At 48.0% G+C, this 25,893-nt stretch overlaps 5 protein-coding genes across 5 annotated transcripts; 2 read left to right on the plus strand and 3 right to left on the minus strand.

Annotated features, from left to right (window-relative positions):
* Positions 1 to 56: 56 nt before the first annotated feature.
* On the minus strand, positions 57 to 10,717 carry BHQ10_007325 (uncharacterized protein; the record flags this gene model as incomplete). Its single annotated transcript, XM_040880008.1, has 2 exons — positions 57 to 2,535; positions 3,375 to 10,717. 2 exons carry the CDS (start codon positions 10,715 to 10,717, stop codon positions 57 to 59), a joined length of 9,822 nt encoding a protein of 3,273 aa, XP_040735828.1.
* Positions 10,718 to 11,237: 520 nt separating this feature from the next.
* Positions 11,238 to 11,885, plus strand: BHQ10_007326 (uncharacterized protein; the record flags this gene model as incomplete). Its single annotated transcript, XM_040880009.1, has 4 exons — positions 11,238 to 11,261; positions 11,334 to 11,347; positions 11,429 to 11,552; positions 11,685 to 11,885. 4 exons carry the CDS (start codon positions 11,238 to 11,240, stop codon positions 11,883 to 11,885), a joined length of 363 nt encoding a protein of 120 aa, XP_040735829.1.
* A 659-nt stretch (positions 11,886 to 12,544) lies between these two features.
* On the minus strand, positions 12,545 to 16,882 carry BHQ10_007327 (uncharacterized protein; the record flags this gene model as incomplete). Its single annotated transcript, XM_040880010.1, has 5 exons — positions 12,545 to 13,036; positions 15,084 to 15,116; positions 15,180 to 15,812; positions 15,870 to 16,325; positions 16,385 to 16,882. The coding sequence occupies 5 exons, from the start codon at positions 16,880 to 16,882 to the stop codon at positions 12,545 to 12,547; spliced, it is 2,112 nt and encodes a 703-aa protein (XP_040735830.1).
* A 463-nt stretch (positions 16,883 to 17,345) lies between these two features.
* BHQ10_007328 (uncharacterized protein) lies at positions 17,346 to 19,019 on the plus strand (the record flags this gene model as incomplete). The annotated part of the gene is made up of 2 exons (XM_040880011.1): positions 17,346 to 18,113; positions 18,177 to 19,019. The coding sequence occupies 2 exons, from the start codon at positions 17,346 to 17,348 to the stop codon at positions 19,017 to 19,019; spliced, it is 1,611 nt and encodes a 536-aa protein (XP_040735831.1).
* A 171-nt stretch (positions 19,020 to 19,190) lies between these two features.
* On the minus strand, positions 19,191 to 23,265 carry BHQ10_007329 (uncharacterized protein; the record flags this gene model as incomplete). Its single annotated transcript, XM_040880012.1, has 2 exons — positions 19,191 to 22,959; positions 23,042 to 23,265. 2 exons carry the CDS (start codon positions 23,263 to 23,265, stop codon positions 19,191 to 19,193), a joined length of 3,993 nt encoding a protein of 1,330 aa, XP_040735832.1.
* Positions 23,266 to 25,893: the final 2,628 nt, after the last annotated feature.

A 25,893-nucleotide genomic window follows, 5' to 3' on the forward strand; every position in this document is an offset into this window, starting at 1 on the left:
TATCACGCTTTACCCAACAACGCCTTGAAACGAATCCCCCCTAGACATCATCACTTTTAGGCGAAGTTATCAGAACGATCAACCCAAATATCCTCCAACTCAGCAAAGTTCTGGAAGTGCAGAGGACGGTGCTGATCATCGTAGAACCGAAGAGGCGTATCAATCTTGACATAGACAGGTCGCTTCTCGACACTGCTGAACGAGCTACCCATGAAGCTGTAGTTCCACACGTTGTCTTCAGGCACCAGAAAGTATCCGCGGATCTTGTCACTTAGCAATAGCTGACATTTATCACCCATGCTTGTGGAGAAGCCTTGTGGCTGGTCTGAGCTAGTGTCTTTGTTCTCGGCGCCCCATTTGTAGCCCTGAGGAGTCAAGGCCCATGCTGCAAGAGAGACTGATCCAGGAGTGAAGGACACGGTCATGGTCACTGTCTTCTTGTCCCATGATGGATGTTCGTTCATGAGACGTGCGTGCTGAGTAACATCCTGTGCAGTCATATATGATGGCTCGTTGCCCGAAATAGTATGAATGACACCCAATGGTTCTAAACCATTGAGGTACTCATGTTGAGGCAGCTGTTGCGGGAGCTGGACATCACGGGTATTGCCGACCTGAGGTATCATAACAATAGTGCGAACCTCCTTGACTTGGTCGTTGTCAGGTGGCGATCTACCATAAAGATAACCGGCTACCTGGACTCGAAGATCGGCAATCATAATGAAGCGCTTCAGAATATTCTTGGGCATGACATATGTGTATAGACCGTCTTCACGAATGTCATCAGATGAGATGTAGATATTGTTGGCGCGAGTACGAAGGTTAGATGTAGCAATAGCGCGAGTTCGCCATTCCGTCTTTGAAGCAAACGATTGCTGTTCATATTGTGAGGTGGTTGTCACAATTATCTCTTCACCGCGAACATTCTGTGTCTTGGTAGTAACAGCTGTAAGCTGTTTCTGATCCTCTTGCTGCTTCTCGATCTCTGCTGCTTGCTGGCGTTGCAACGAAGGTGCACTGATCTCCATACCAAGAATGATATCTCTGACTTCACTGCTGGTCAAACTCTGAACATTGACGTTGTTCTTCTTTCCATAATCGTTCAAGATCAAGTCACGCAACTGAACTTCAACCTTGATCCAGTCGTCATCTGAAAGTGTCGGCCAAATATGATGTTCCTGAGTGATGACGGTCTTATCTGGTCGAAGAATAATCTTGGTCTTGTCAGTGTTGACGTGAAGTGCACGAAGAATTAAGATCAATCGGGAGAAGGCAGTGTAGGGCGAGATGGATTTCAACCATTCATCGTAAAGGTTAAATAAGACCATCTGCGGCTCCGTTGCTCTGAGAATCATATCTGCGAGCTTCTCGACCTTCATGGCAGCTTGAAACGGAAGTTGAAGCTCAGATGCACGGATGGAAATGTTAGGAAAATCGAGCAAGTGAACTTCAAGAGGGTCAAGAAGGCCCTTTCGGGTGACAATAAGCTGTTTAGGTTGTTCTTCAACAGGCAACGAACGAATAAGCGCTGCAACTTCCTCTGCTGTTTTCCATTTTGCCAATTGACCCAAACGCTTCTGACCAGCCCAAACACTTGTGTGAATGATCTTTAAAAACAGTTGACCGGTACGAGGGTTGAAGATAAAAATGGCACCGTTGATTGGCTTGGTCGTCAAGTTACCTTCAAAGGTCTTGTGGATCGTGACACGATAAACGTTTGTGTCATCGATAAAGAGCTGGATCTGAGGACTAAATAGCTCGGAATAGTTCTGAGAGTTGAGGAACTCTTGGTTGTTCTCAGAAGCATAGAGTTGCAGACCCTTGCGGATACGTTCACGTAACACATACAAAGCCGGATTTGCCTTCATGATCTTGGCCATCGCTTGCTGAACAAGCGCCTTCAAACCGGGGAAGTATTGGCCATAAGCTGAGTAAAGATTGTAGGCCAGATCGATACCAATCATCAAACCAGTAGCAGATGGATAGATACTCATACTGTCTGTTGTATAATCGAGGTACTTCGCGCGTGTGTAACGTTCAATGTCGTGAGAATCATAGTCGCCATATCGAAGCTGAACATCAAGCCAGAACTTGTTTGTTGTTGTTGGCTCAATGACATCTTTGGTGTCGAAAAGTAGAGATGGCCGAGTAACATTCCATTTATTTGTCGCGAATAACAGAATGTCTGCGCAGGAGCTGTTCATCTTGTATGACTTACGAGGATGAATGGTTTCCTTCTGGACAGCCTCAATACCAAGAGCTTCCAATTCCTGATCAAAGACCTGACAAAGATCCATAACGACGGACTCATGGATCTTTTGCCATAAATGCGCACGGAATATCTGAATCAGGGAGATCTTAAGCGTGGGGATCTTTCCGTGCAAGAAGATACCAGTCAAATCCAACTGGACTTGGAAACCAACATAGACATTGGCTCGGTTGATTGTCGGGGACCACCACAGAGTGAATCGACGATTTGGGATTTGGTTAAGACCGGAACGCTGGGCGTTGGTGAGCTTCTTAAACTTCATCGATCTAAGAGATAAAAAGTTAGCATACTGAACAATCACACAATTGAGTGAATTATGTGGTCTGGGAGTGATGAAAAGTATACTAGAGGGGACTCAAAAGGATTTTGGGGGCTCGATAGAAATGCAATATGGATGTGGAGGGCCCGGCAAGACATGTTGTAGATGAAATGCGACGTGAATAATATGAGCATGAAGTACTCGAGAACATATCATTCGACACGGTTGGTATGGATCTGGAGATCTCCAGAGAATGATAACTTTTGTGCAGGATTGAGATGATGACACGTATCATTGTGCAGTGAAGGGCTTGGGAAGATGACATGCAAGAAGAATACGAAATGAATGATCTTTTCCATCATTCTATACCGTCGATATGAGTGTGAAGGGCCCAAGGAAATGATATGTGCTTGTGTAGGGAAATAGGGCTCGGTAGGATGTCACGTGATATCACGATATGTGATTGATGAATATCGAAATTTGATGAAATGAGATGGAGAAAGGTGCAAAATGATGAAAAAGGGTATACTTGAGTGGAGGGCAGTAGATTGGGAAATGGACGTCCTGGAAAGAAGTCCTGGAAAGGATGTCTGGACTGAAAATCAAGACTGAAGTCCTCAACAGGAGTCCTATACAGCCGTTCCGGTAATCGTTCTGGACAACAATTCTGAACGGCAGTCTGGGCAGGATACCAGGACAGAAGACGTGGACGAATGAAAGCAAGGATGAAGTAACTGGACCAACAAACGAGAAGAATGGATGGATGGATGGCAAAGCAAAATGAAAATGGAAGCAAATGGACGTGTAAATGGAAAGAGTAGATGCAAAAAAGGAAGGGGTACTTACTCTTCAAAACCGCTGTTGTGTAAGACCAGATAATCATGGCGCAAGTAAAGCTGATCTTTGTCCACCCGGAAACCGGACCAGGCTGTCTCAACTGGTTCCAGAGAGATATCCTTGATCATGAAGCTATGCATTTGCGGGATGTAACGCTCCGAAGCTTTCTTACGGGCAAGGAGACAGGGAATCTCAACCAGGTTTCCGAAGATCTGGGCGACGAGCAAAGGCGTCCGTATCTTGCGAGAAGGGACCCACATCATCCTCCGCTTCGTCCAAACGCTGAATCCTAGAGACCGTGCCAAGCCGACGACATCCCAAAAAAGCCTCTTGTGCCATTTCTCACTCTGGGCAAAGCCTATCATGTTTTCCGGAAAGACGTACCAGCCATCACTGTCAATGAGTCCGGCAAGGACAGCAAGGCGGACGGGCCGAGAGTTCTTCAAGTAAACTTGAGGAATATGCTTGGTGTCGTTGGTGGGACCGGTTTCACGGGTACTGACTTTCAGCTCCCTGAGCGCATCCAGAAGGGGATTCACGGAACCACAGTGACTTTCGTGGACGATCTCGCTTACAAGCTGCTCTTCCTCGTCCGCGTCCAGCTCCCCATAGGCTCGGCAACCGGTTTTTAGACGATGGAGGCGTCGACGACCAGGAAGTCCAGGGACAGATGGCTCGGACGGTTTACTGTCTCTCTTGCCGCCAAAACGGACGTCAGCTGGATTACCAGACTCCATAGCAGGCCCATCTTCGTCATCGTCATCGCTGTCCTCATCCTCACTCTCGGTCTCGAACATGTCAAGATCAAGTTTCAAATCTTCCAGCGGACCATCCAGGACGTCCTTCGTTGAGCTCTGGCTGGAGATGCGGTCCTTGGACTGCTCCGCCTGCTCCACCTGTGCAGCAAGCTGGACGAGTTCCGAATCCATGCTAAGTTGAGACAAGATATCTGGAATATCTGTTTCTGGCAGTCCAGGAAATCCGAACTCTGTAGCGTTATCCGGAATGGACTCATGGATAGAACCGGAATCGGAATCGGACGCAGACTCGGGATCCTCTTGAGATGGCTCAAAAACAGCATCCGAATCAGAATCTGGGGAGGACTGGACGACAGACACGGACCAGGAAACTGGATCAGACCTAGGAATCGAAATGGGCTGGGAGGTGGGAACCGGAGTGGACTCGGCGTCAGAAGTAGAGTTTAGAACTAGATCGGAATCGAAGCGTCTGCTTTCCAGTTGAGAATCGTTGCCTATAGACTCTGGGACGACCGAAATGTCGTCTTCCGGAAGAGACACCTCGTACGCAAGTGAGCTAGGCGCTCGCGACACACTCCGGGACACAAGAACGGCTTGACGCTTATGACGAGGAGTACTCTCCACACTGGAAGACATGTACCTTTTCACCTGAACTTCCGATTCCAGATCAAGGGGCGGAGTGGACGCTCGAGGACGACCAGAGTCCAGAGCAGCAAGGCGCTGCTTCCGCAAAGTCTGTCTCGCCTGGCGACGAAGTGGACGATTGACCTCTTCCTCGGTAGCTGGAGGGAAAACACCGGTCTGGTGGCCAGTCTGACGAGCTACAGTCGCATACGCCAGAGGGGCGTAATGGGAAAGGTGCATGTCCAGTTCGGCGGCGTGATTCTGGAGGAATTCACGGACTGGCGCTTCGTGGTTGTTGGTTATCGTAGTGTTTGCACGACTTCCGTCCCCAAGCCACAGTCCAAGGAAATATGGGTCGACCGGAACCTCTTGGTGAGGCAAATCGTAACCAGGAGATCGGAAGACTCGATACAGACTTCTTTCTTTTGGACTAAGGGCAGCAAAGTCCGCGGCAGTCATCTCAACCGTCTCGTAGCGCTCAGCAGCCGACACCTCAGGCAGGTCGTCCACGTCCTCGTCCACTTGCTGCTCGGAGTCCGAACTTGGTAAAGCCTCGAAAGCGTAGGCACGCGAGTACTTCTTGTAGTCCCGAGAACAGTACACCCGGAATTTCAGACTGGATCCGTTTTTATTCCAGAGAAGGAAGAGGTTGGGCAAGTTCGCGTCCACCCGGATTTCTCCACCCTTTCCATTAGCGGACTTAGCAAGGAATCGTTGACGGAGTGTGGCCAGAGTGACTTCGTCATTAGCATGAAGCTCGCGACTCTTTGCTACAGCCGCCTCGAAACAAGCGGATTTGGACGATAGGAAGACAGGAGGGAACTTCGGATGGCCTTTTTGATTCGTCCGATTCGGATTGCCCCAGGCGTATGTGAAATACGTCCCTTTTTCCTGCGGATTCTTGACTTGATAGGACTCCGGAAGTGACGTAAGTCCAATGGTTCCATTCAGGACGTTCCGGATGACATTGGCTCCGGTTCCACTCCGCTCCGCACTAAGAATCCAGGCAATGGCACTCTTCAAAGCGGACGTGAAGTCTCCACGCTGTTTCGTCACATTGTTTGGACGGTCGGCGGCAGCTGGACTGGAACTCGGGACGGGGAGCTCTCCAAATCTGTCTCCAAACCGTTGAGCATGCCCTCGAATGGACGGTCCAGAATAGACGTTTCTGGCGTGACTGGACCGGTGGAGGACTAGAATGTGGTTGGACGTGACGACCAGGTCCTCCTTTCGTCCACCGAGCTTAATTCGGAAGAGACGTTCGCGACCATGGACGATGTTGAAAGCGCGTCTTGGACCTCCGTCCGGTCCCAGAAGCAAGTCTCCCTCTTTCACATCCTGGACTTGGACTTCCGTATGGTCGTACCGGAGGAGACGCGTCCCATTGGCGAGACACGCTCTCTCCCAAAATAGGCCCTCCCATGATGGAAAAGCCGTTGCTTTGAACAGGGTGTGCTCAAGGATGGTCTCAACACCACCCAGTGCTTGTATCACGTCGGTGCGGTAAGCGTTCAGGTTCCAGAGTTTGCCATCGTGTCTCTGACTGGTCCACCAGAATGGGTTGCTCTTCATGATCTGATAGATCTTGAACTCGGTTCTAGCACGGAAACCTTTGTCGAAACTCAAGGTGCTTCGGTCCTTCTGGAACAGCGTGTTGATACGCGGAAGACCGCGATCCCAGCTATCCTCCAAATCCTCCAATGTCAGGCGTCGGTTTTGTTGATTAGCCTCCTGTCTCTTCTGAGAATATTCCATCCATACTCGTTGCGAGTCAATGAACTCCGCCTCCCAAGGAATGATGTACCGGAAGATGTTGGGAATCAATGTCTCCTCGTCATGCGACATACCCGCACGGTAATGAGTAACACCGGTATCAGTTTGCTTAGACCATCGCTTGTCGCTTGCAGGAATAAGAATGTGAGAACCAGAAATCATTCCAAGACCACCCAACTCCTTGGGTGTGTAGAAGACCGCCGGAGGAAATCTGGAAGGCATCTTGGAGTTCAAGCCTATCTTGACTCGTGTCTGGATCTTGGTTTCGCACTTCACAATCGTATCAAGAAGGTTCACGGTTGACACAGCAGCCTCACGGTAGTAGGTGAAGAGAGCGATCAAAGCGGTATTCCATTTGTTGGCAATTTTGGTGAATGTCGTCGAGCCAGAAGACATAAGGATTTGACGAATGCGGTTATTAAACTTCTGGATATCTTCTTCTGTGACTTGAAGGAAGGCATATGCAGTGCGCTCCTTAGTCGTGTTGTCCACAAGAGACCAAACACTGTCTTTCACAGGGAATTCTTCGTTCTGATTGCGGATTTTCGGAAGTATGCGGACTTCGAAACCACACATAGAGAAGAGTAAATTTGGGTTGTCCCTGCTGTACACACTGGCGAACGTATCATCCCATTCAATGGTAGTAATAGATCGCGGCAACCTATTCTTCAAATCCCAGAAAACAGCTCGTCCGAGATTGACATCGTGACGCATGAGACGCATTCTTGAGTCACGTGGCCAACACTTCTTATTCTTGTAGCCGATCACATTTTCGAAGTTGGGATCTGGTTGTTCCGTTAAGAACCGCTGTATAAGGTCTCGAGATTCATCTGCGCTGAAACGGAGGAAAACCCAGATCTTGTCGACGTAACGGGTGTAGAGACGGATAGGGTGCCGGGTCTCAGTAGCACGGTCCTTGAACTGCAAAAAGTCGTTTGGACTCTGAGGAGGGCCAGCCAATTCAGTTGCTCGTTGAAGACCCAAAAGAAGGAGATCGATGACTAAGCCGTAGTACTGGAATACGAAACCAGAGAATTGAAGACCTCGAATCAAACCGTAACTATTCGTATGGTTCATGTCCTTGTAGTTCAACTGTACGTTGTTCTTGGAAGTAATGTAATCGGCCAAATTGTGGTCCATGATTAAACGAAGAAGTCGGTTAAGCAGAGTCAAATCAATCTTTTCGTAAACCTTTGACAGCTTGGTCTCAATCATAACATTCGTCTCGCCATCAGCGGTTTCCCAGACGTTGGACAAGTTGTTGATTCCTTGAGCCCATTTGTAAGTCAACAGAGGTGGAACCTCAGAATCAGAAGGCTTGATCCAAGAGGGAAACAGATGACGTTGATCAGCTTGGTACCACAGATACTGGTCCAGATAAGCATCCGTAATCTTTTCGATTGGTTCGACGTCGTAAACGGGATTTATATCGCTGTAGTTGTCGTTCATGTCGATTCCTACCTCCTTAAACGCTCGCTGTGTCAGCAAGAAACGCTTGATTCTGGCCAATGTAGTTCCAGGAGAGTCATAAGCCTGTTCGATGAGGGCAAGTTCCTCACGCTGACTCTGATTGAGACGGCCTTTGACCGAGTAAGACTCGCGCAAACGTTCAAGAGCCAGGATCAGAATCTTTGTGTCATGCTTGTAAGACACACTGGGGAAGGGAATAGGTGAGAACTTTCGAGACTCCAACCAGTGAACAGTTGTGGTATATATGGCAACAGCTTCTTCGGACGACACATATGGGCCGTCTTTGAGGTAATTATGCTGTCGCTCTTGTTCCGCCTTCAACCACAATCGTGTCAGACGTCCCAAATTCTTCTTTGCGACTGTTTTGTCAACAGTAGCACCCCGCCGGATCCTCTCACGATTGTAGTGGGCGACAGAAATCCACCAATCAGCCTTGGCTTTAACGTATCGGAGGATGATATTTTCGATAGGAGCCGGAAGACCTGGCACCTTCCAAGGAATATTACTCTTCCAGCAGCGCCATGCTTCGGACAGATGTTGCAGAACCGTATTAACCTTATTCTGCTTGATACCTTCGGGCATCATATCAATGAGATCAGCCATGACTGAAGCACGTAATTCCAAGTCGAAGTGAGACTCCACACGTTGCTTTGTCACAGTCTTAGCAACACCCTTGCTATGACGACCCTCAAATTGACGAGAAAGCAAATTACCAAGCCATCTTTCAAGCAATGGGATGATTCCACGCATGAAGAACAACCAAACTCGCCATGCCGGAGCCCAGAAACCACAACCTGGACCTTTGCCGACCGGACCGGAGTTGAAACGGTAGTAGATCAAATGCTTCAAATCCTTGCAAGATCGAATTTGATGCATTAACTTGTACTTGTAACGGTACATACCAGTCAATTGACCGACATGATTGAAAGCGTAAAGGATACCGTCAGCGAGCTGGAAAGCGTCGATATTGCCGAGTCGGTACTGCACTTGGGCATCGACAATCAACTTTGTCAAGCGCAAGATCTCTCGCATAAGATGGAAAGCATTACCAAAACGAGACTTTTTTCGTTCTTTCGTGGTCAAAGTTTTCACTGGTTTGAGATTGAAGTTGTAATCAAGGTGGAGATAAGTTAAGTTCTTTCGGTGAATAAGCAGGTTCAGCATGTTGAATCCTTGTCTGCAGACCTGAAGACCTGCTTCAACCCAGTCAATCGTCGTAGTCTGGAAAAACTTGGTACCCTTGAGCGTTCTCAGAAGATTTTGTTTGTTGTGAGCTTTGGGCTTGGCCTTATGCAGCTCGTTGAGAACATATGTTTTCAGAAGCTTCTGGTACGAGACCCGGACCTTGACAGGCTGGCCCGGTGGGCAGTGCTCGAGGTACCATTGCTTCACCAATGGCACATCTTGAGCGCGAACCATTTTACCGGAACGGCGGTCAAATGGATAAGGAGCCCACAAAAGGGCAATGGCAGATGCGGTATCGCTGTTGTATAGCTCTTCGTCCGCTAAGAAAGGCTCGACATCGCCTGGAAGCTCAAAGTCATCATCCTCATTGTTGCCCTCACCGAAAATCTCATCTTCGTGAGAGATGGTGATATTCTTTGGCGCGACAGATCGTGAGGAGATCGGGTTAATGACAGGGTCAAAGTAGAAGGCTGGAAGGTTGGGATCATCAGATCGAACATAAACGGCTTGAGGGTGCGAATACCACGAGAGCTTGACACTTCGTGGAAGAGAGTTATAAAGGTAAGGGAACGCCACACGGTATTCTGTGCGAATAGGAGAGCGGAAAATGATTCGGTCAATCGCATTGAATTCGCCAAAGTCCTCATCGTTCGGGTCGATATCCTTGTATAGAGGCTCGAATCGAGGTCCTCCGGGCATGGCCACATTCAAAGCTTTGGCTGTGATGAAGCTGTTTAGTTCAAACATGTGGAAGTAATTTTTGTCTACCACATCACTCAATAGCTGATGGCTCAATCGATAAAGAGTTGCCATTTGAGGTAGCGATAGATTCCATTTTTTATAACTCGGTCCGTTCACATGAGGCGTATCAAGAAGAGGTCTGTGGTCGTAGAACCACTCGTAAACTGCGGCATCTTCAGTCTCATCCAACTCCATCTGTATAGGTTCCAAAGGTTCAACATCCTCAATGTTCTCGGACCATGAGAGTGGCGGTTCTTCGTCGTCGAATGGCGGGRAGCGCATACGTTTAAAATGGCGTCGGTCTGCCTTTTCTCTTCTCATGCAAACCCACATGGTCGCCCACTGAGCATGGAAAACAGGCTCGATGACTCGCGGTATTTCGTTGACAAGAGTAAGACAACCGTTTACATGGTACAAGACCTTAACCTCACGAGCTGACTCCCAAGGCATAGGCATATTCTCAAGTAGCTTAAGAACAGCATGAGGCATGAACTTCAAAGCTCCCAAATAACTGCGCTTGTCGGTGCTGAACTTTTTCTGCGACACATCACCAATATCCTTGACAATCTTTCTCAGATGCTCAGGCGGCATGTCAGTCTTCTGAGACTCGACGAAACCGCCCTTCCTCTTTTCGCCAAACCTGTTGCGCTGAGTCCTCAACCATTCTGTCTTTTTCTGGGCGAACTTTGCGACTTTGGGGTCGGCGGGAGGTCGATATCCGGGTGGCGGAGGTGCCGAAGGCATTGAAGGAGGAGGAGCTGGGCCCCATCCTGGAGGGGGAGGAGGTGGAAGCGAAGCCATAGTGACTTTCTATCGATAAAAAGTCGAAGCTTCGTCGAGATGCGAGATCAAGCAAGGTTGATCCGCTTCATCGAAGGGCTTCTCGCGACAGTGTTTGGCGTAAACTTGTCGCAAAAACAAACTGATGATCTTATTTAAAGTGAAAAATGATATACAGACACACTGCCCGGAAGAAAGACACTCCAAGGATAGCTAACTTCCTTCTGGCTGCGGGCAAGTTTGATGGCAAAATGTCGACAAAAAGCCTCCAATATCCTTTCTGGACCGTCGCGATTCTGGCGTCCGGACTATTCCTGATCAGGCAGGCGGTAGCAGCGGAGAAAATAAATCTGCAAATCTTTGCGATTGCTTGACGCTAGTCCTTCCTTGGTTAGTTTATTCGCCAAAGAGCCCTAGTGCGGTCGCGAAAAAGCCCACACAATCCGTCTTCCCGATCTTGAATTTTCGACGAACTACGACGATACAACGACAACGCCGCTGATTCCTTGAACGTCGACAATTAGATTCGAGGACAGTTACAATGGCGAACACTAGATTGCAATACGTGAGTTTTTCTCAAAATTCGAATTGTTGTACCTGGATGGATGACGGATGCTAATTTTGAATGTTCTACCAGCGCCGACGGAACCCGTATGTCCTCATTTACAAAAATTCAAATGATCGCGAAGCGAAGGAAATCAATGCTGATTATTGCATATCTGTGTGATATAGGTACAACACGAGGTCCAACCGTGTCCGTATCATCAAGACCCCCGGTGGTAACCTCCGTTACTTGCACATCAAGAAGAAGGGTACCGCTCCCAAGTGCGGTGACTGCGGTGTCAAGCTCCCTGGTGTGAGTGCTGCCTAGTGGATTTTCGTGCATTTCGAGGTTACTAGTCGACAATATCTACTCGAGACGCTCGTTATTGGACGAAAATCGCAATACATATCCCAGAGCGAGAACAAGGTCTAACAATCAACCTAGGTCCCTGCCCTCCGCCCTCGTGAATATTCTCAGATCTCCCGTCCTCGCAAGAACGTCTCTCGTGCCTACGGTGGTTCTCGCTGCGGTAACTGCGTCAAGGACCGCATCGTCCGTGCTTTCTTGATCGAGGAGCAGAAGATCGTCAAGAAGGTGCTCAAGGAGTCCCAAGAGAAGGAAAAGGCCGCCACCCGCAAGCGCTAAATCAGTCAATGCCGAAGAATGAATCGGGGATTTGGTTGTTGCGTTTGAAAAATTATGTGAAACAAAAGTCAGCAAGAAAGATATGATTGTGTGAGAGGGGCGTTACTGGTCCTTTGGTGGGCCGGATAATTGTTAAGTCACTACTAGACAAGATGATACCCTCTCATCTTGCTACAGATTTTTTTTGAAATCATAATGGGTCATTTTTGCATGTCTGTATGCGAAGTAATGACCTCGGGCGAATCTGGGCGAGTTTTTTTTCGATGGTCTCCGGATTTCTTTTCATGGGGCCGATTGTCTACAATTATTACCGGTATGAAAAGTAAAATATCAGTTGATGAATTCTAAACCTCTGCAACAACGTAGACCAGAACTTGGTGACACAAAGTTGTCAAATCAATGCCCTACCACGGGATTGAGTACTGATTCAATGCTCGACGGCCCATGAACACATTTGAGCAAACTTTGAAGTTGACATTGTTAAGAGGATGACTTGTAACCGTGCCCAGGTAGTGTCAGGGTATATGGCTCTGTTGCCACCAGCTTCAATTACATTTAGTATGTTGTAGGCTCGCACAAGTACAAGTCTACAATATATGACGTTCATAGTCCGAAAGTATGTATTGTACAATGGACATGAGCCTGAAAGTGTATGTGTGCTATGTATCGAAATGTGTAAAATCATGGCCAAACTGACTAGCAGGGCGATGAGTCTCTACATAACCAAACTGCGAACAGTCAGAATCAACGCTCGAGGTGATGATAATACTCGGATTCAAGCTCTGAATGATGAACATGCTTGGATCTTGATAGTACAGATTGTGCCTGGGCGCATCACCCGGCGGTTGTCGCTGATCCAATCGCTGCTGAATATCATATCCTTGACTCGATCGAAACTGCTCAGTGGGACCGGACTCCGGATATTGACCGATACGGCGAAACTTTGAAACATGCCCCAATTCACTTCCTCCTCTCCTTCCAGCTTCGCTATGTTGTCGTGTCATGTCATTGAATGCAAGGGGTCTCTTCGAAACGATGTTACGGTAGCGAGTAGTCGATTGAACTCCATTTTTGAGGGCTTCGTCTGTAAGTGTCCAATAATTGTTCTTCGATTTTCCCCGGGCAGAATATTCGTTGTGCAAAATGAACGCCTGTCGAACATACGTCAATTTTCACAAATTTTGAGTCGCCACGGATCTGGAACTTACCTCATTCATTGAAAGATTATGGCGAATACTACTTTGCCAGCCTTTGGACTGTGGATCGTTCGCTTTATTTGTGTTCACCTCAAACCACCGATATATTTCTTGCAAAGACATTTTGTGATCTTTCGCAGAGCAAAGTGCTTCATACAAAAGATATGCGTAAGGTCTGTCGTGATTCCCAGCATCCTCTGCAGAGGGCTTTTTAGATGGCTGAACGTGACTTCCTTTTGAGCGCGTTACTGTAGGTAAAAGACGCGCAGGGCTAGTGCTTTCCCTTGGGTAGTTGACAGCACCAGGATGTATCGCTAATTCTCTGCTTTGCATTCGAGTTGCTGGAGGATAACGCGAGCCATATGGTGTCTGAACGTGTGATAGTGGATGAGATTCGCGATTGAGAGTCGAAGTCTGTCTGCGCAGTAGTGAATCATCGCTGTCGCTGCTGAGCAAGGGCGACTCATATATCGCGATATTCGGGTTCAAAAAACTATCCTGAGGAAAATCACTGTGTTTAAAAGGAGTAGTGTCAGGCTGCTGATATGGTGCCGAATAATAACTGTATGAACTCGTAACATAAGCACGATTTTGCGCCATGATCTGCCTGTCTGAGTGTAGACCTAGCAATGAGGGCTCCAATGAGCCTGCCATGAGCATTGATGGCTCCATAGAGATGTTAGACGCGACCGGAGGTCGCGCAAACGAGTACATGTTGGACAAAGGTTTGTTCCCCTCTAGATGCGCTCTTGTGTGTTCGGCTATCGTCGGAAAATTCGACGAACTACTCGCGGATATCGTTATGGTGCCTGGACTTGTTCTGTAACTTCTTTGTTGAAGGTCACCGCGGTGCTGTCGTTGGTTTTTTTCCATCGTCTTTAAGATTCAAGGTGGTCTTTATGTCTGGGTGAGGGGACTGGTGGCTGGCCGGGTGGTCTTTCCACCTGACAAGGGAAACAAGAGGATTCAAAAGGGATCCAGGAGGCATATTGACCAAGACGAGCTTATGGAAGCATTGTCAGCCCTGGAAGTAGATGGGCTTTCCACATGGTTGGAAAGCCTAGCCCTAATGGATACCTGCATTGCTGCATTCACTATTACGTGCGTAGCAAACCGTATAACTCTCTTCACCTCTGCACCACCGCACACCGCCGAACAAAGGATACAGTTTTTCGAAAGACTCAGGCGACGATAATCTACAGAATCACATTGCACCATTTGCTTGTGTCTAAAGACAAGCAAAACTGTGAAGTAGAGGATGAGTGTTTGAGTGATGGAGTAACCGTAAACGGAAGTGATGCGACTTACAAGTTAGCCTAGTAGCACTGCAGCACGAGGCTCCCCACAACACACTAACGCTAAAGAGATCTTCTAGGCCACGTCTTTGAAAAGAAAATACAACTGGACCAGATGCAGGATATTGGAGTCCCGACAACGAGTTGGATAGTCGGTCAACATCAACCCACTACCCGATTGGCTGCAGCAATGGAGGAATGGGAGTGTGATAGGCGGATGAAAATAAACAGCGTTCCGAAATTTTAGATTGGCATTGTACAACGTATATCACGTCTCTAAATGTAGTCGATTATGAAAGAGGTGGTTGAAAAGCATTCAGCTTGACTCATAAGCTCAGACTAGATCGGCATTTGGACATCACTGAAGAAGTAAATCGGAGGGACACACGATGTAAGGCAGACTTCTCTCCAGTATCCCGATTTAGATACTATACGCTCGTGCTGCTCATCTAAATTGCATAAAGCGACTTCCATACCGGCTCCGGGTCGGACTAAGCGATAAGCCATACGTAGAAGGATATGATCCGCTGATTATGCATGCGAAATGCAAATAGCTGAAACGATGTACGTCTTTTGCGGTGTAACCGTTAAGAGGCGCTGCGATCCATGCAACAGCATATTCTTATTTCCGATAGTATATCTGTAGTATAAATTAGTATCACTAAAGATCAAGTAATGCTCAAAGTTCAGAACCAATCAGTACGTACCTTCTTGAATTGGAAATGAAGTTGCAGAATACCCTGAAAACACGGTAAGCCGGAATTCAGTATTGGATGATGTGAACAGCCATAGACTGAACTTACCTTTTCAAAACTGCTCTTGAAACCCCGGTCTCGTTTGGCACTGTAGTCCCATTCTCGATCCACGATACGAAAAGCGATATCTTCGTATGGCGGTCCTGCAATGAACCGAATGAGACAAGTATCTTCTTCACCTGCTTTGACGAAAGATTGGCCACGCTTCCGTCCGTGTTCACGTTCAATACGGTATGTTGGGGCCTTTGTCTTATCGATTAAGTCGGGATAGAAGATATTGAATCTGTAGCCATGGACGACCTTTGGAGGGGGGTGGTCGTGGTCGTAGTGTGTTTGATTGTATTTGTTCCATTCGTATCCCATCTGCACACGGTTGAAATACCGCGGCTTGCGAGGACGGTACTTATTGGCCCACGCGAGCTGCGAAGTACTACTGCTGACAGCTTCTTCTGCTGTGAATATCTCCTCGTTTTCACTAACCCCTCTTGCTACTTCACGCTCATACAAGGCTCTTGTGGCCTGAGAGAAGTCTTCGTTGGACAACGAAGAAAATCGGTCGGCAGGAGTATCCGCCAAATCGGGTTTCTTTGCTTTAGAAAGCGACGATTGAGTGGGTCTTTCTGCGCCTCGTTGCCGCAATGGCACGAATCCCATCTTTAGAATCTTTTGCCGTTCTTGAGCCTAGTTGAGGTCAGTTGATACATCACTTGTGTCAAAATAAAGGGAAGGGTAACACACCACTCGACTTAGAAATACTGATTCGTCCATAATTTCAAGCGCTTTGTCCTCAGGTCTTAGCTGAAGTAAAGCCTCCGGGTCCAGGTCTAACTCTCGAGTTTCCACAACCTCGCCAATGACGGGCGCAATTGGAGCAAGTTTGGATCGCACAGACTCTGCTTCCTCCTTCTGTTGCTTGCGAAGTACCTGTACTCGTCCTTCTATGACCGCCTGGAAGACCTTCTTCAGCTTTGCCCTTGCTTTCCAAACAGTGAGACTGCGCAAAAGTTCCTCCCAATAATCTGTATCAATCGGCTCGTTTGAGTCTAGCTTGCGTCTCACTTGGACCTCAAGTGTCTCCAATTGCTCGTAAGTCTTTGGACTGAGAATTTTATTGATGTCAGCGGCCACAGAACTTAAAACACGGCCTTCGGGAGCTGATATCTTTTGACGATCACGGCATACAACTTTCATAGTCTAGTCTATGTCAGCACTTGTGGCGAGATATATCGTCAAATGTATCAAATGGGACTCACCTTCCAGAAATCACGATTCTTCTGACTTTGTTCAAGATTCAAAAAGGTATCGATGTCTTTCTCCAGTTCGACTAGTTGAGCCTGCGACAAGCCCTCGAACACGCCCTCCGGATCAATAAGATCCAAGTCCGAGTCGGAGATCTCATCGTCTAAGGGGTTCCTCGTAGGGTCGATTACACGCAATGTGACAGCTAACCAATCGATGGGCTTTGCGCGGCCTTCTTTAACGCGAATCTCTGCCTTCTTCTTAGCCTGCTTCAGGACGAAAACATCTTCCTGAGCGACCCACTCGCGCACTTGCTCGTCCTCTTGCAACTGATTTATCCGATTTTGATCCCTTCTGTCTCGCTGACCAGATCTGGCGCCATCATTATTCCACTGGCCGGGCGGTCGTCTGTCATCTCTGCGCGGGATTTTTTCGGATCGTTTCCATGGCGGCGATTGAGAGCGAGATCGGACACGTTTGTAGCCTGCGCGATCGGAGTGATGCGTCGACATGGTAGTATTGGCCGTGAATATAGAAATCTTGGGCCAACTCTCGTACAAGTAGGAAATTTGACAAATTCTCGTAGAGGAAAGAACAAAGATGCTGCTAGTGACGTTGGCGGATGGCGATAGCTTCGTACACTATGATTGGATAATAGCCGCCTTTAGGCTCCTTCCCTAAACAGGCGCTGAAAGTGGGTCAATACTGTGTCACTGTTTACTTCTTTTCCTCGACTGTCTTCAGCCTCATTTTGAATATTATTGATTTATTTCATTATTCGACAGAGATACATGATATCCCCTTTTATAGCACTTTTACCAGGCGCGGAGGATAACCTTCACAGCGCAAATGTCACCGAGGTGGAACAGTCTCCCCACGCGAAATATATCTTCGCCGCCGTTATTCTATAGATTCATCTGCACATCACAGTCTTATGAGATTTTCCTCACAGATCTCACGCACCTATGGCACGAAATGCTAAAATACAACCACATCTTACAAAAAGCCGAAGACATAGGGACTAGTATTGATCCCAGTGAAGACACAAATCAGTATGACGTTTTTATGCGAAAGATCCAAGATGCTCTTGATGGCGCGAAGAATACAACTGTGAGCATCGCTTCAGGTTCAGAGTCCGACTCCATCGTAGTGGCTACCAGTACAAAGTTACCTGCGGGATTGAATCCTTTGAAGTGGATATTTACGCTGTCGAAAGAACCTTCGTCGGCAGTCACGCGACACTTGCTTCTTCCTCTACTGAAAGGCGAGAGAGACCACGAGCAGCGGGAGCAATCTCTATTGGAACATATCAAAGAGAAGGATAATGTTCTCTCCAAAATATTTGACAAGATTGATCCTTCGCAATTGACCTCAATGTTTCCTGGTACTGCTGGTGTTCGTCATGGTAAACTGAGAACATCGGACTTGATCAGGCATATCAAAGGCGCCACTCAGTTTGACGAGGAAGCGTGGCGAGGTAGTTCAGCTGATGAAGATAATCTTGCAAACGGTCTTACAGAATCTGTATATGCACGTGGCGGGATTGCCTCCTTAGACAACCCACGTACAAGAGATGCCACATGGTGGAGAAGCCTCGACGATGTTGATGGTACAAGCCCACCCTCGCCAGAGGGGCCCCAAGCAGCGACAAAGGAGAAGGTCAGCCTATCAGAAAGAGCGGCCACTCGAAAGCAAATGGCTGCAGATGATGATGTGAGCACCGAAGATGAAGATGAATTTCAGGTACCTATTACCTTTTGCACATTTTTCTTTTTAGATAAATTTATTAATAACTCCTGCTTCCAGCGTCAAGAGACGCCTCCACATCTCAAGAAGAAAAAGAATCAAAAAATCAAACAGCCAGCCAGGGAGAATGAATCAGATCTCGCCACCGAGTCAGATCAAGATGTCGAGTCAGATGATGGACTAGACAGCATAAAAGCAACTGTTCGGAAGCCCCCAAAGAAGGTAATGGGCCGTATTGGAGGACCGAAAGCGGTCCCCTTGGGACGTCCACGAAAGGATTCTGTTGCGGATGAGACGGATTCTGATGACGAGCCAACCAAGGCAGAGCCCAAGCCACACCAACGCGCTCCGGCGACTGATACAGATTCCGAACCTGAACGGAAGTCAACACCAAGCCCACCCAAACGCAAGAAAGACCATCCCACCGAAACTCCCCCCAAGAAGAAAGGATGCTTGGGTAAAATAGGTGGCAAGAACCCAGCACCTAAGAACGCGCCCACTCCAGAGCCCCCCGCTGACAGCGATACTGGACAACCTACAAGTGACGAGGATGATTTACAACAACAAGCTCCTTCCAAGCCCCAAGCATCTCCCAAAAAGGGCAAGAAACTGGGCCTCATTGGCGGCAGAAAAAAGAAACCACAGCCCGAAGAGGAAGAGACAGACGATGATCTAGACGCCGGGTCCAGTAAACCTAAACCAAGGCAGAAAGCACCATCAATATCACCATCACCGCCTCTTGCCGAATCCAGATCACCGTCGCCGATACCCAAACGCGTCCCGAAGGCTGAGCCCGAACCGGAATTATCGGCTGAACAGAAAGCGAATAAGAAACGAGAGGAGTTAAAGAGACAGCTGGAAGCGAAGAGCAAAGCGCCGACGAAGAAGAAGAGGAAGTTTTGATTAGTGATTGGGTCATACTGTGCGAGATTTAGATGTTGTAGTTTGCATCTACAAAGTTGACCTGAATACATGGGTCTTAAGAATCAAAACATTGTATATAGTACAGGGGTATATCAAATAAGTACAAAAACATAGCCTAACCTGAAACGAAATAGGAAAAAAAAACATGATCTAACCCGGGAAAGGATCCGACGTAGACTCCTTGTCACGCATCAAAGGATCCATATCCTTATGCAACCCTTCCTCTATTGGAGTCACCAATCGAACTCTCTTCGATGATCCCATTGTTCCACCACCACCAGACGACGTATTAAGTGCAGTACTACCGCCGCTACTCACACCGCCTCCTAATGAAATCTCACCAGACGATGCCGGTGCTGCCGCTAATGTCAGCATCCCGCGGACTTTCTCGACTGCTCTGCTTTCGCCGGTTGCCCATGAATCGCGCTTGGCTGTGTTTGATGTGATTTTGCGTCCGAAGGCTACGGTTTGCACGACTTCGCGGTGTTCTTGTCGTCGTGGGCCGGGTCCGCAGTCGTGCACGCAGCCAGGTGTAGGGCAACCGCCTTCACTTGCTTCGAAGTCACCAAGCCATTTCTTCATGCAGGCTAGATGACCACCATGCCCGCAGCCTTGGCACCATGACCATAAGCCTGAACCTGGAGTACGGAAAGGAGTTTGGCCTTCTATATCCAGGTCTGGTATAGGTTCGGTCTGATCAGAAAGGAGGGAATCTTGGGATTGGCTCTCCACATTTTCGTCATTGCTTCCATCAGCTTCGGGTACAACCCATTCCAAAGGTGGTTCCAAGTTGAGGCAGACAGGGCAAGAGTTTTGCGGCGTACGGCATCTGTGGCATCGTCGATTATCTTTGACGGGATTCTCGTAAGGCTTCTTGCAGGTATAGCAATAGACATTGATGTGTGTATCCGTCTGCGCATACTCGTATACCGACGGATACAATGGCACACAAAAATTTCGAAGCTCGGCGGCTTCTACGTACATGGAATGTTGAATGAGTTGCTCATTATACGTTTTGAAGACCTGCTCACATTCATAATAAGGTAAGATGGTCTCGCAGTCATAGAAGAGCGAGTGCACTGTCCGAAGTAGATGAGCCGCCATCTGGATATCGACAGGACCTGTACTATGGTAATGTCGCACTGCCTCTCTCAGAATGACTTGTGCGCCCCAAGGCTTACTTGCGGATAATTCGGGAGAAAGAGGGAACTGAAAGTCCTCGTTGTGCTCTGTACTGCTCTCGGCATGCTTTTGTTGTTGTTGAATCCTTTCATCTTTGTCCGACTCTGCTAGAATTGGAGCAGGGCTGGATGGGCGCTGAAGATGGATTTGATGATCGTCAGGAGACGCGTTATCGGGAACGATTTCATCCTTGTATGATCCATAATCAGGAACACTGACACTGGCAGCATCAGAGGATGCCGGCTCATCTTCCTCTAGAATGGCATCCTCTTCTGTATCCCAGCCAACACTATCCCTTCTTGACGAAGCAAGCGCACTGGTTCGTGGAGATAACGAGATATCAACAGACTTTGTACGTTGCGAGCTGTCCGTCGAAGCTGAAAACATTGGAAAACTTTCAGTAGAGTCATGTCGAAGATAAGGTGCGGGACGTGTCGGGCGATTTGCTTCATGAGCAAGAGATTCGAGATTTAAAACCTTCCTCGGGGGAGCTTTGTAATCACGTAGAAGGGCTTTTCTACTTTCGACCTTTTGCTCATACTCGTCTCCGGACCCTTCCTTCGCCGCAACGTCACTTGGCCTATGTCGATGCCAGTCGGCACGACCAGCTATAGCTCGAGGTGCGGACCTCTGGTCATCTTCGATGTTATCAAATTGGCCTTCCCGGGCTTGCTCTGAGTTGAAGCTGCCCGAGTAAAATGGCATGAATTCGCTCGATCCTGATTTGTGGCGTTGCATCCTCGGTGCACTTGTAGTATCAATCTGGTTTCTGGCACTGTAATGTGAACTCATGACGGAAGGTGGTAAAGGTTGTATGTCGATGAGATCGTCTGTCACGGAATCCCCACGAATGGCTGAAGAGAAATCAACACCAGCAGGAGAATCTGGAAGCGGCTGGGCAAGGGGAGTGGTCATGTTGGATGTACTCTCAATCTCCGGCGGCCCGCGTCGGTAGGCTTCTGTCTCGATGACTCCTTTGAAAAGATGAGACTTTAGCTTGGCTGACTTTGGTCCGTCAGGAACACGCGTTCGATCACTGAAACGCGCATGTGGTGATTTGTGGCCCTGGTTCGTCTTCTCTTTAGGCCTTCGACTTCTCTCTTCCGCTCGAAGGTCGATTTCTTGCAGAACAGTATATTTCACGATACTCCAAGTCTGAGCAAGCTTGTGTTGCCCAGCCATTTCCGCTTGTGCCGCATTCCAGTCTAGATCTGATAGAACCGCTTGAATTTGATTTTTAGGACGTAGAGTAGCTTCCTTATCCTTCATCAATACAGAATACTGCTCAGCTAGATAGCGAAAGACCATCTCATCAGATGCGACACCTTCAACTCGCCCGACAATACCCAGCTGATGCGGTGTCGGAAGCTCGCCTGATAAAGAGTCGCCAAGAGGCATGACGGTAATTCTGTCTGCTGGGTCTGGAGGCGTATTTCCCAGCGACTTTGATATACCCAACATCATTCCCCGTTGTTGCTTCGGCTGCACTGTTACCAGATCGTCTATGGCACTACTATCTGTAAAACTCTGGTGTCTTTCGAAACTCCGATCCTTTTCGTCGTCAAAGCCAAAGAACTCGGGGTTCTTGGATGCCAATGGCCGGCGCCGTGGCCGCTTCTGAATGGTTGCAACAACCTCCCCAGTAGGACTCCAGGCGACTGCGCACATTGGTCGTCGACTGACAACTTCGGGAACGAAGCGAATGTCCGTTTGAGTGAACGCTCCTGCTTCGCCAACGGTCCAAAGTAAGTCATTTGATCTCCAAAGTAGGTCAGCAGCAGGCGTCTCGTATCGATCAATTTCTCTGTAAGGGATATGTGGACGACGAAGATCCCATAGATGAACGCGAGGGTCTTCTTTATCGTAAGATGTAACAACTTGCGTCGATTGCCAATTTCTATCATCCGAGAACTCAGAAACCCGGCTAGGCGGTCGCCACCTCACATTCACAACTGGTTGAGGAGCTCGAAATTGGAAAGTCGGTTTCTGCCTACGCTCGGCTGACGAAGAGAAATCCCAGACTTTGACCTGCCTATCTGTACCGGCACTCACGAGATGCTTCCCATCTGGATGCCAGTCGACAGCGTAACATGGCTTTTCATGTGCTGTGATCTTCAGCTGCGGCGCCTTGGTCTGTCGATAATCCCAGCATTGAATTGCTCCGCTATCCGTTGCCGTTGCGAATACCGTGCCATCCCCGGTAGACCATCGAATGTCGCGGACGGCGTCGCTGTTACTACTATAGCGAGATATACTCTGAATAGTAGCTGCAGGAGAAGCCGATCTCAAGTCCCACATACGAATTGTGCTGTCCTGACTCCCCGATAGCAGCCAAGCCGGACGATGCGGATTGAAAGCTAATTTGTGGACCTGACGGTTGTGACCATTCAGCCTTGACAATTCCAGCCCTGCTCGCTGCAGGTCATATGTGATGATACGGCCATTGGCGGCGGCGGTTGCAATGACTGTATCGAAATCGCCATGAGACCACTTCACATCCTTTATGGCCAATTGATCCTTGAATTTCGACGCTAGGCCAGTCAAAGCTTGTTTCTTGGACGAAGTCTTGATGATCGCATCGCGAAGGTTGAATTCTTCAGAAGAACCGTCTTGGGATACGCGGATGGTCTTGAAAATTTCTCGGCCGGCGATAACGGCATGCGTTTTCTGCGGGGAAATGTCCAGCGACGCGATCGATAGGCCGGTACGATGTGTGACTGTTTGCGATGACCCAGGCCTTGTCTTCCAGTTAGCTATACTGCTTTCCAATGGCGTCTTGAAGCTGGGATTTTGGGGGTAGTATTGGCCAGCATGCTTACAAGGATTTTGACCTCGTCAATCTGACATGGTGATCATCTTCCGGCACGCGGTTCGACACATCTGATGGGCTCGGGGAACGCGATCCGGTGAAAAATGGTTGCGTTAGTCTAGCTAGAGCGCTAGTTGCGCGATTCTGGTAGAGCTTGTGCGCCTGACCCTGCGATATTGGCGGGGGKGGCCGKGGCGACTGAGGGGTTCCTGAAGCAAGTGGTGGATCAGCCATCGTGATCTCTCATGGCGGCTGTGCAGGGACCGAAATCAGAATGGCTGGKCCATTTCCTAGAGACAAGCAGAGCTGAAAGAGGTCACGCGACAGGGGATCTAGAGCAACAGAGGCGAATATGGGCCGGTCATCGATGGACGAAGGACGATGGAGGAAGCTTTCACAGGGCTGTGGTTGATCGATTCGAAGAGCTTGGACTGCGGAGGTGGATCCTGAGGCAGCCAGGCAGGCAATCAGCGCCGAGCCCCACAATAAACACTTTGACCTGCGATCCCTCAGCCCTTCAAGTTTCAACAGCTTCAGCAATCAATCCCTTCTTTCAAGCTGCTGTTCACATGACATATACATGTATTTGAGTTTGAACCACTACCACTGACCAGTCTCCCATAGGATGGTTTCCGGAAGAGGTCGAAGATATCGACAGGCATGTACATAGATGCCTCACTTCGAACTGCAGCCACATGCAGAAAACAATAAACCTATTTACATGATCAGACACCTGCACTGCCACTACAGTATTCGGTTGTTCAGAGGGTCGAAATCACAAGAATCCTACACCTACCGGAACACCTTGTATCAAATTCCGATATCTTCAGTGCTGTTTGCTGTCTACGGCTATGGGCAAGAAAATATTTCGGAACCTCCCATGGATCAGTTACGAAATCGCTTTAAGAAAAGTGTAGGACTATACCTAGGCACTAGGTGGTATACCAGCTTCATGTGATGCTCAACGCTTACAGGTAAGTTGCATGGTGCTCAGATCGTTGGGTCTCTGTTTAAGCGAGGCGAGGGAATACAGAATCTTGGAAATTGATACCATTTCAGCAATAATACAGCAGCGCTATGTACAATGCAAGTTACGCATATACATCCACCTCAAGCATGTGCCGGGAGCCCAACGCCATGTCAGATCTATCGCATAGGACTAAATCTGTGCATTCGATGTCTCATTAAAGGCAGAGTTTCCTTAAGTTTTCTTGGCCTGTTGTGCTTTCTGTCAAGGCAAATGTGTCAGCCACAAAAGCCAACGAGGTAAAAACGCTAATGTTAGAGTCGCGATCAGATCTAGTCAAAATGCGAGAGGTCAAATTATATCCGCGAAAAGGGACAGCATGGATGCCTGACTTGGGGCAAACAGACGTGTGCAGTACAGGATTTGTAATGCGTAAACAATAATTCGATGTGACTTTGACTCGGATCTGATATGTCGCTCTGTGCGGTCAGTGTCACTGTGCAATGACCTCATTTCTCTAGCCCTAATTGCTCCGTCTCCTACTCCAGGGATTTTCGTCTCACGCTGACACAAGAGTCAAGATGGCTTCACTTTGTTGTCAATCTAGTGCATCAATTGTCTGTACCTAGGTACACAAATCCAGAAATCCCTGTTGTATACCATTTTAGTGTGGAATACTCCCTGCAAAAGTCCAGTCTAGACCCCAGAATAACCGACAAGTATCCGTACGGAATTAAACGTTGAACAATTAATTGTGTGATTTCTCCATGAGGAAACTCCCCTGCAAATCGTACACACTTCTAAATACCTCTTTCTGGGTATAGTAGACAAAGTTATCGCACTAAATCCCGCGCCGATGACCGGCTGCATTGCTTCTGACCTTCATAAGCTGCAGACAACTTACATGTCCCCGTAGCTTTGGGATTCAAGTCCCGAATAAGTAGGTAAGCATATTCTCGATTCTGTTCACCGTTCCTTCGACTTCCGCTTTCTGTGAGCCTAGGAAGTAGACTATGGGTCAACGGACAAGGAATTTCGTGCCTCGGAGAACATCCGAGGATGCGATAGTTACCTATGTACATTGGACGTATGTAAACTTGTAAAGTCTATGTACGGAGGTTCTGTGACTGAATGTGAAAGAACAGGATAGTCTGCAGTATGAGTCGGTACTTTTGCCCCGGAAAGGAATAACATTGAATCAATGAAAGTACTACGTAGTGGTAGTTTGGGATGGTAACTGACAGTACTATTCCAAATTCCGTGTTGATCGAGAAATGAAGCGGTGTGTGAAACGGGATGCAGTCAAGTCACCAACGCAAGTACCGGGGTCAATTAGATCCTAAAGTTCTGGATGTATCCAATTTATTTTCTCTACTTTCATAGCCATGGTTAGAAAATTCTCACCAATGGGGATATGGTGTGCGTTTGATAATAAGCATCCTTGTAGGTTCCCGTATTTTCATCCGTGACGGGATATTTTCCCGTCGAAGAGAAATCCTGATACATAGACGGAGTACCTACAACGAGTGAGATCATATTTTCAAATCAATTGCAATCCCCGTTTAGTCTCGTTGATGGTGAAGCTAAGCTTTTTAGGTCGATAGTTTGAGCCACACCGCTCGCATAGTCGATTCATTCCATTGGAACATCGAAGGGATAATCCCATTGTCACGACTCAGCATCCGCTCTCAATCTATCAAAGTTCCAACTCTTTGCTTTTTCTTGTACTCCATCCTCACTCACCGCATCGTAAACCTGCACTATGAAATTTTCAAAGGAACAGAAAACCGATTTGTCCCGGCCAATTTTTGTTTCTTCTTCGATGGTTCCAAGGTTAAATAGAGCCCATGTGGAACGGATAACAAAGTGCTACATAGATACGCGATTACCAAGGT

This window comes from Talaromyces amestolkiae (assembly GCF_001896365.1).
Source record: "Talaromyces amestolkiae strain CIB chromosome Unknown scaffold15.1, whole genome shotgun sequence".
Classification (NCBI taxonomy): Eukaryota; Fungi; Ascomycota; class Eurotiomycetes; order Eurotiales; family Trichocomaceae; genus Talaromyces; species Talaromyces amestolkiae.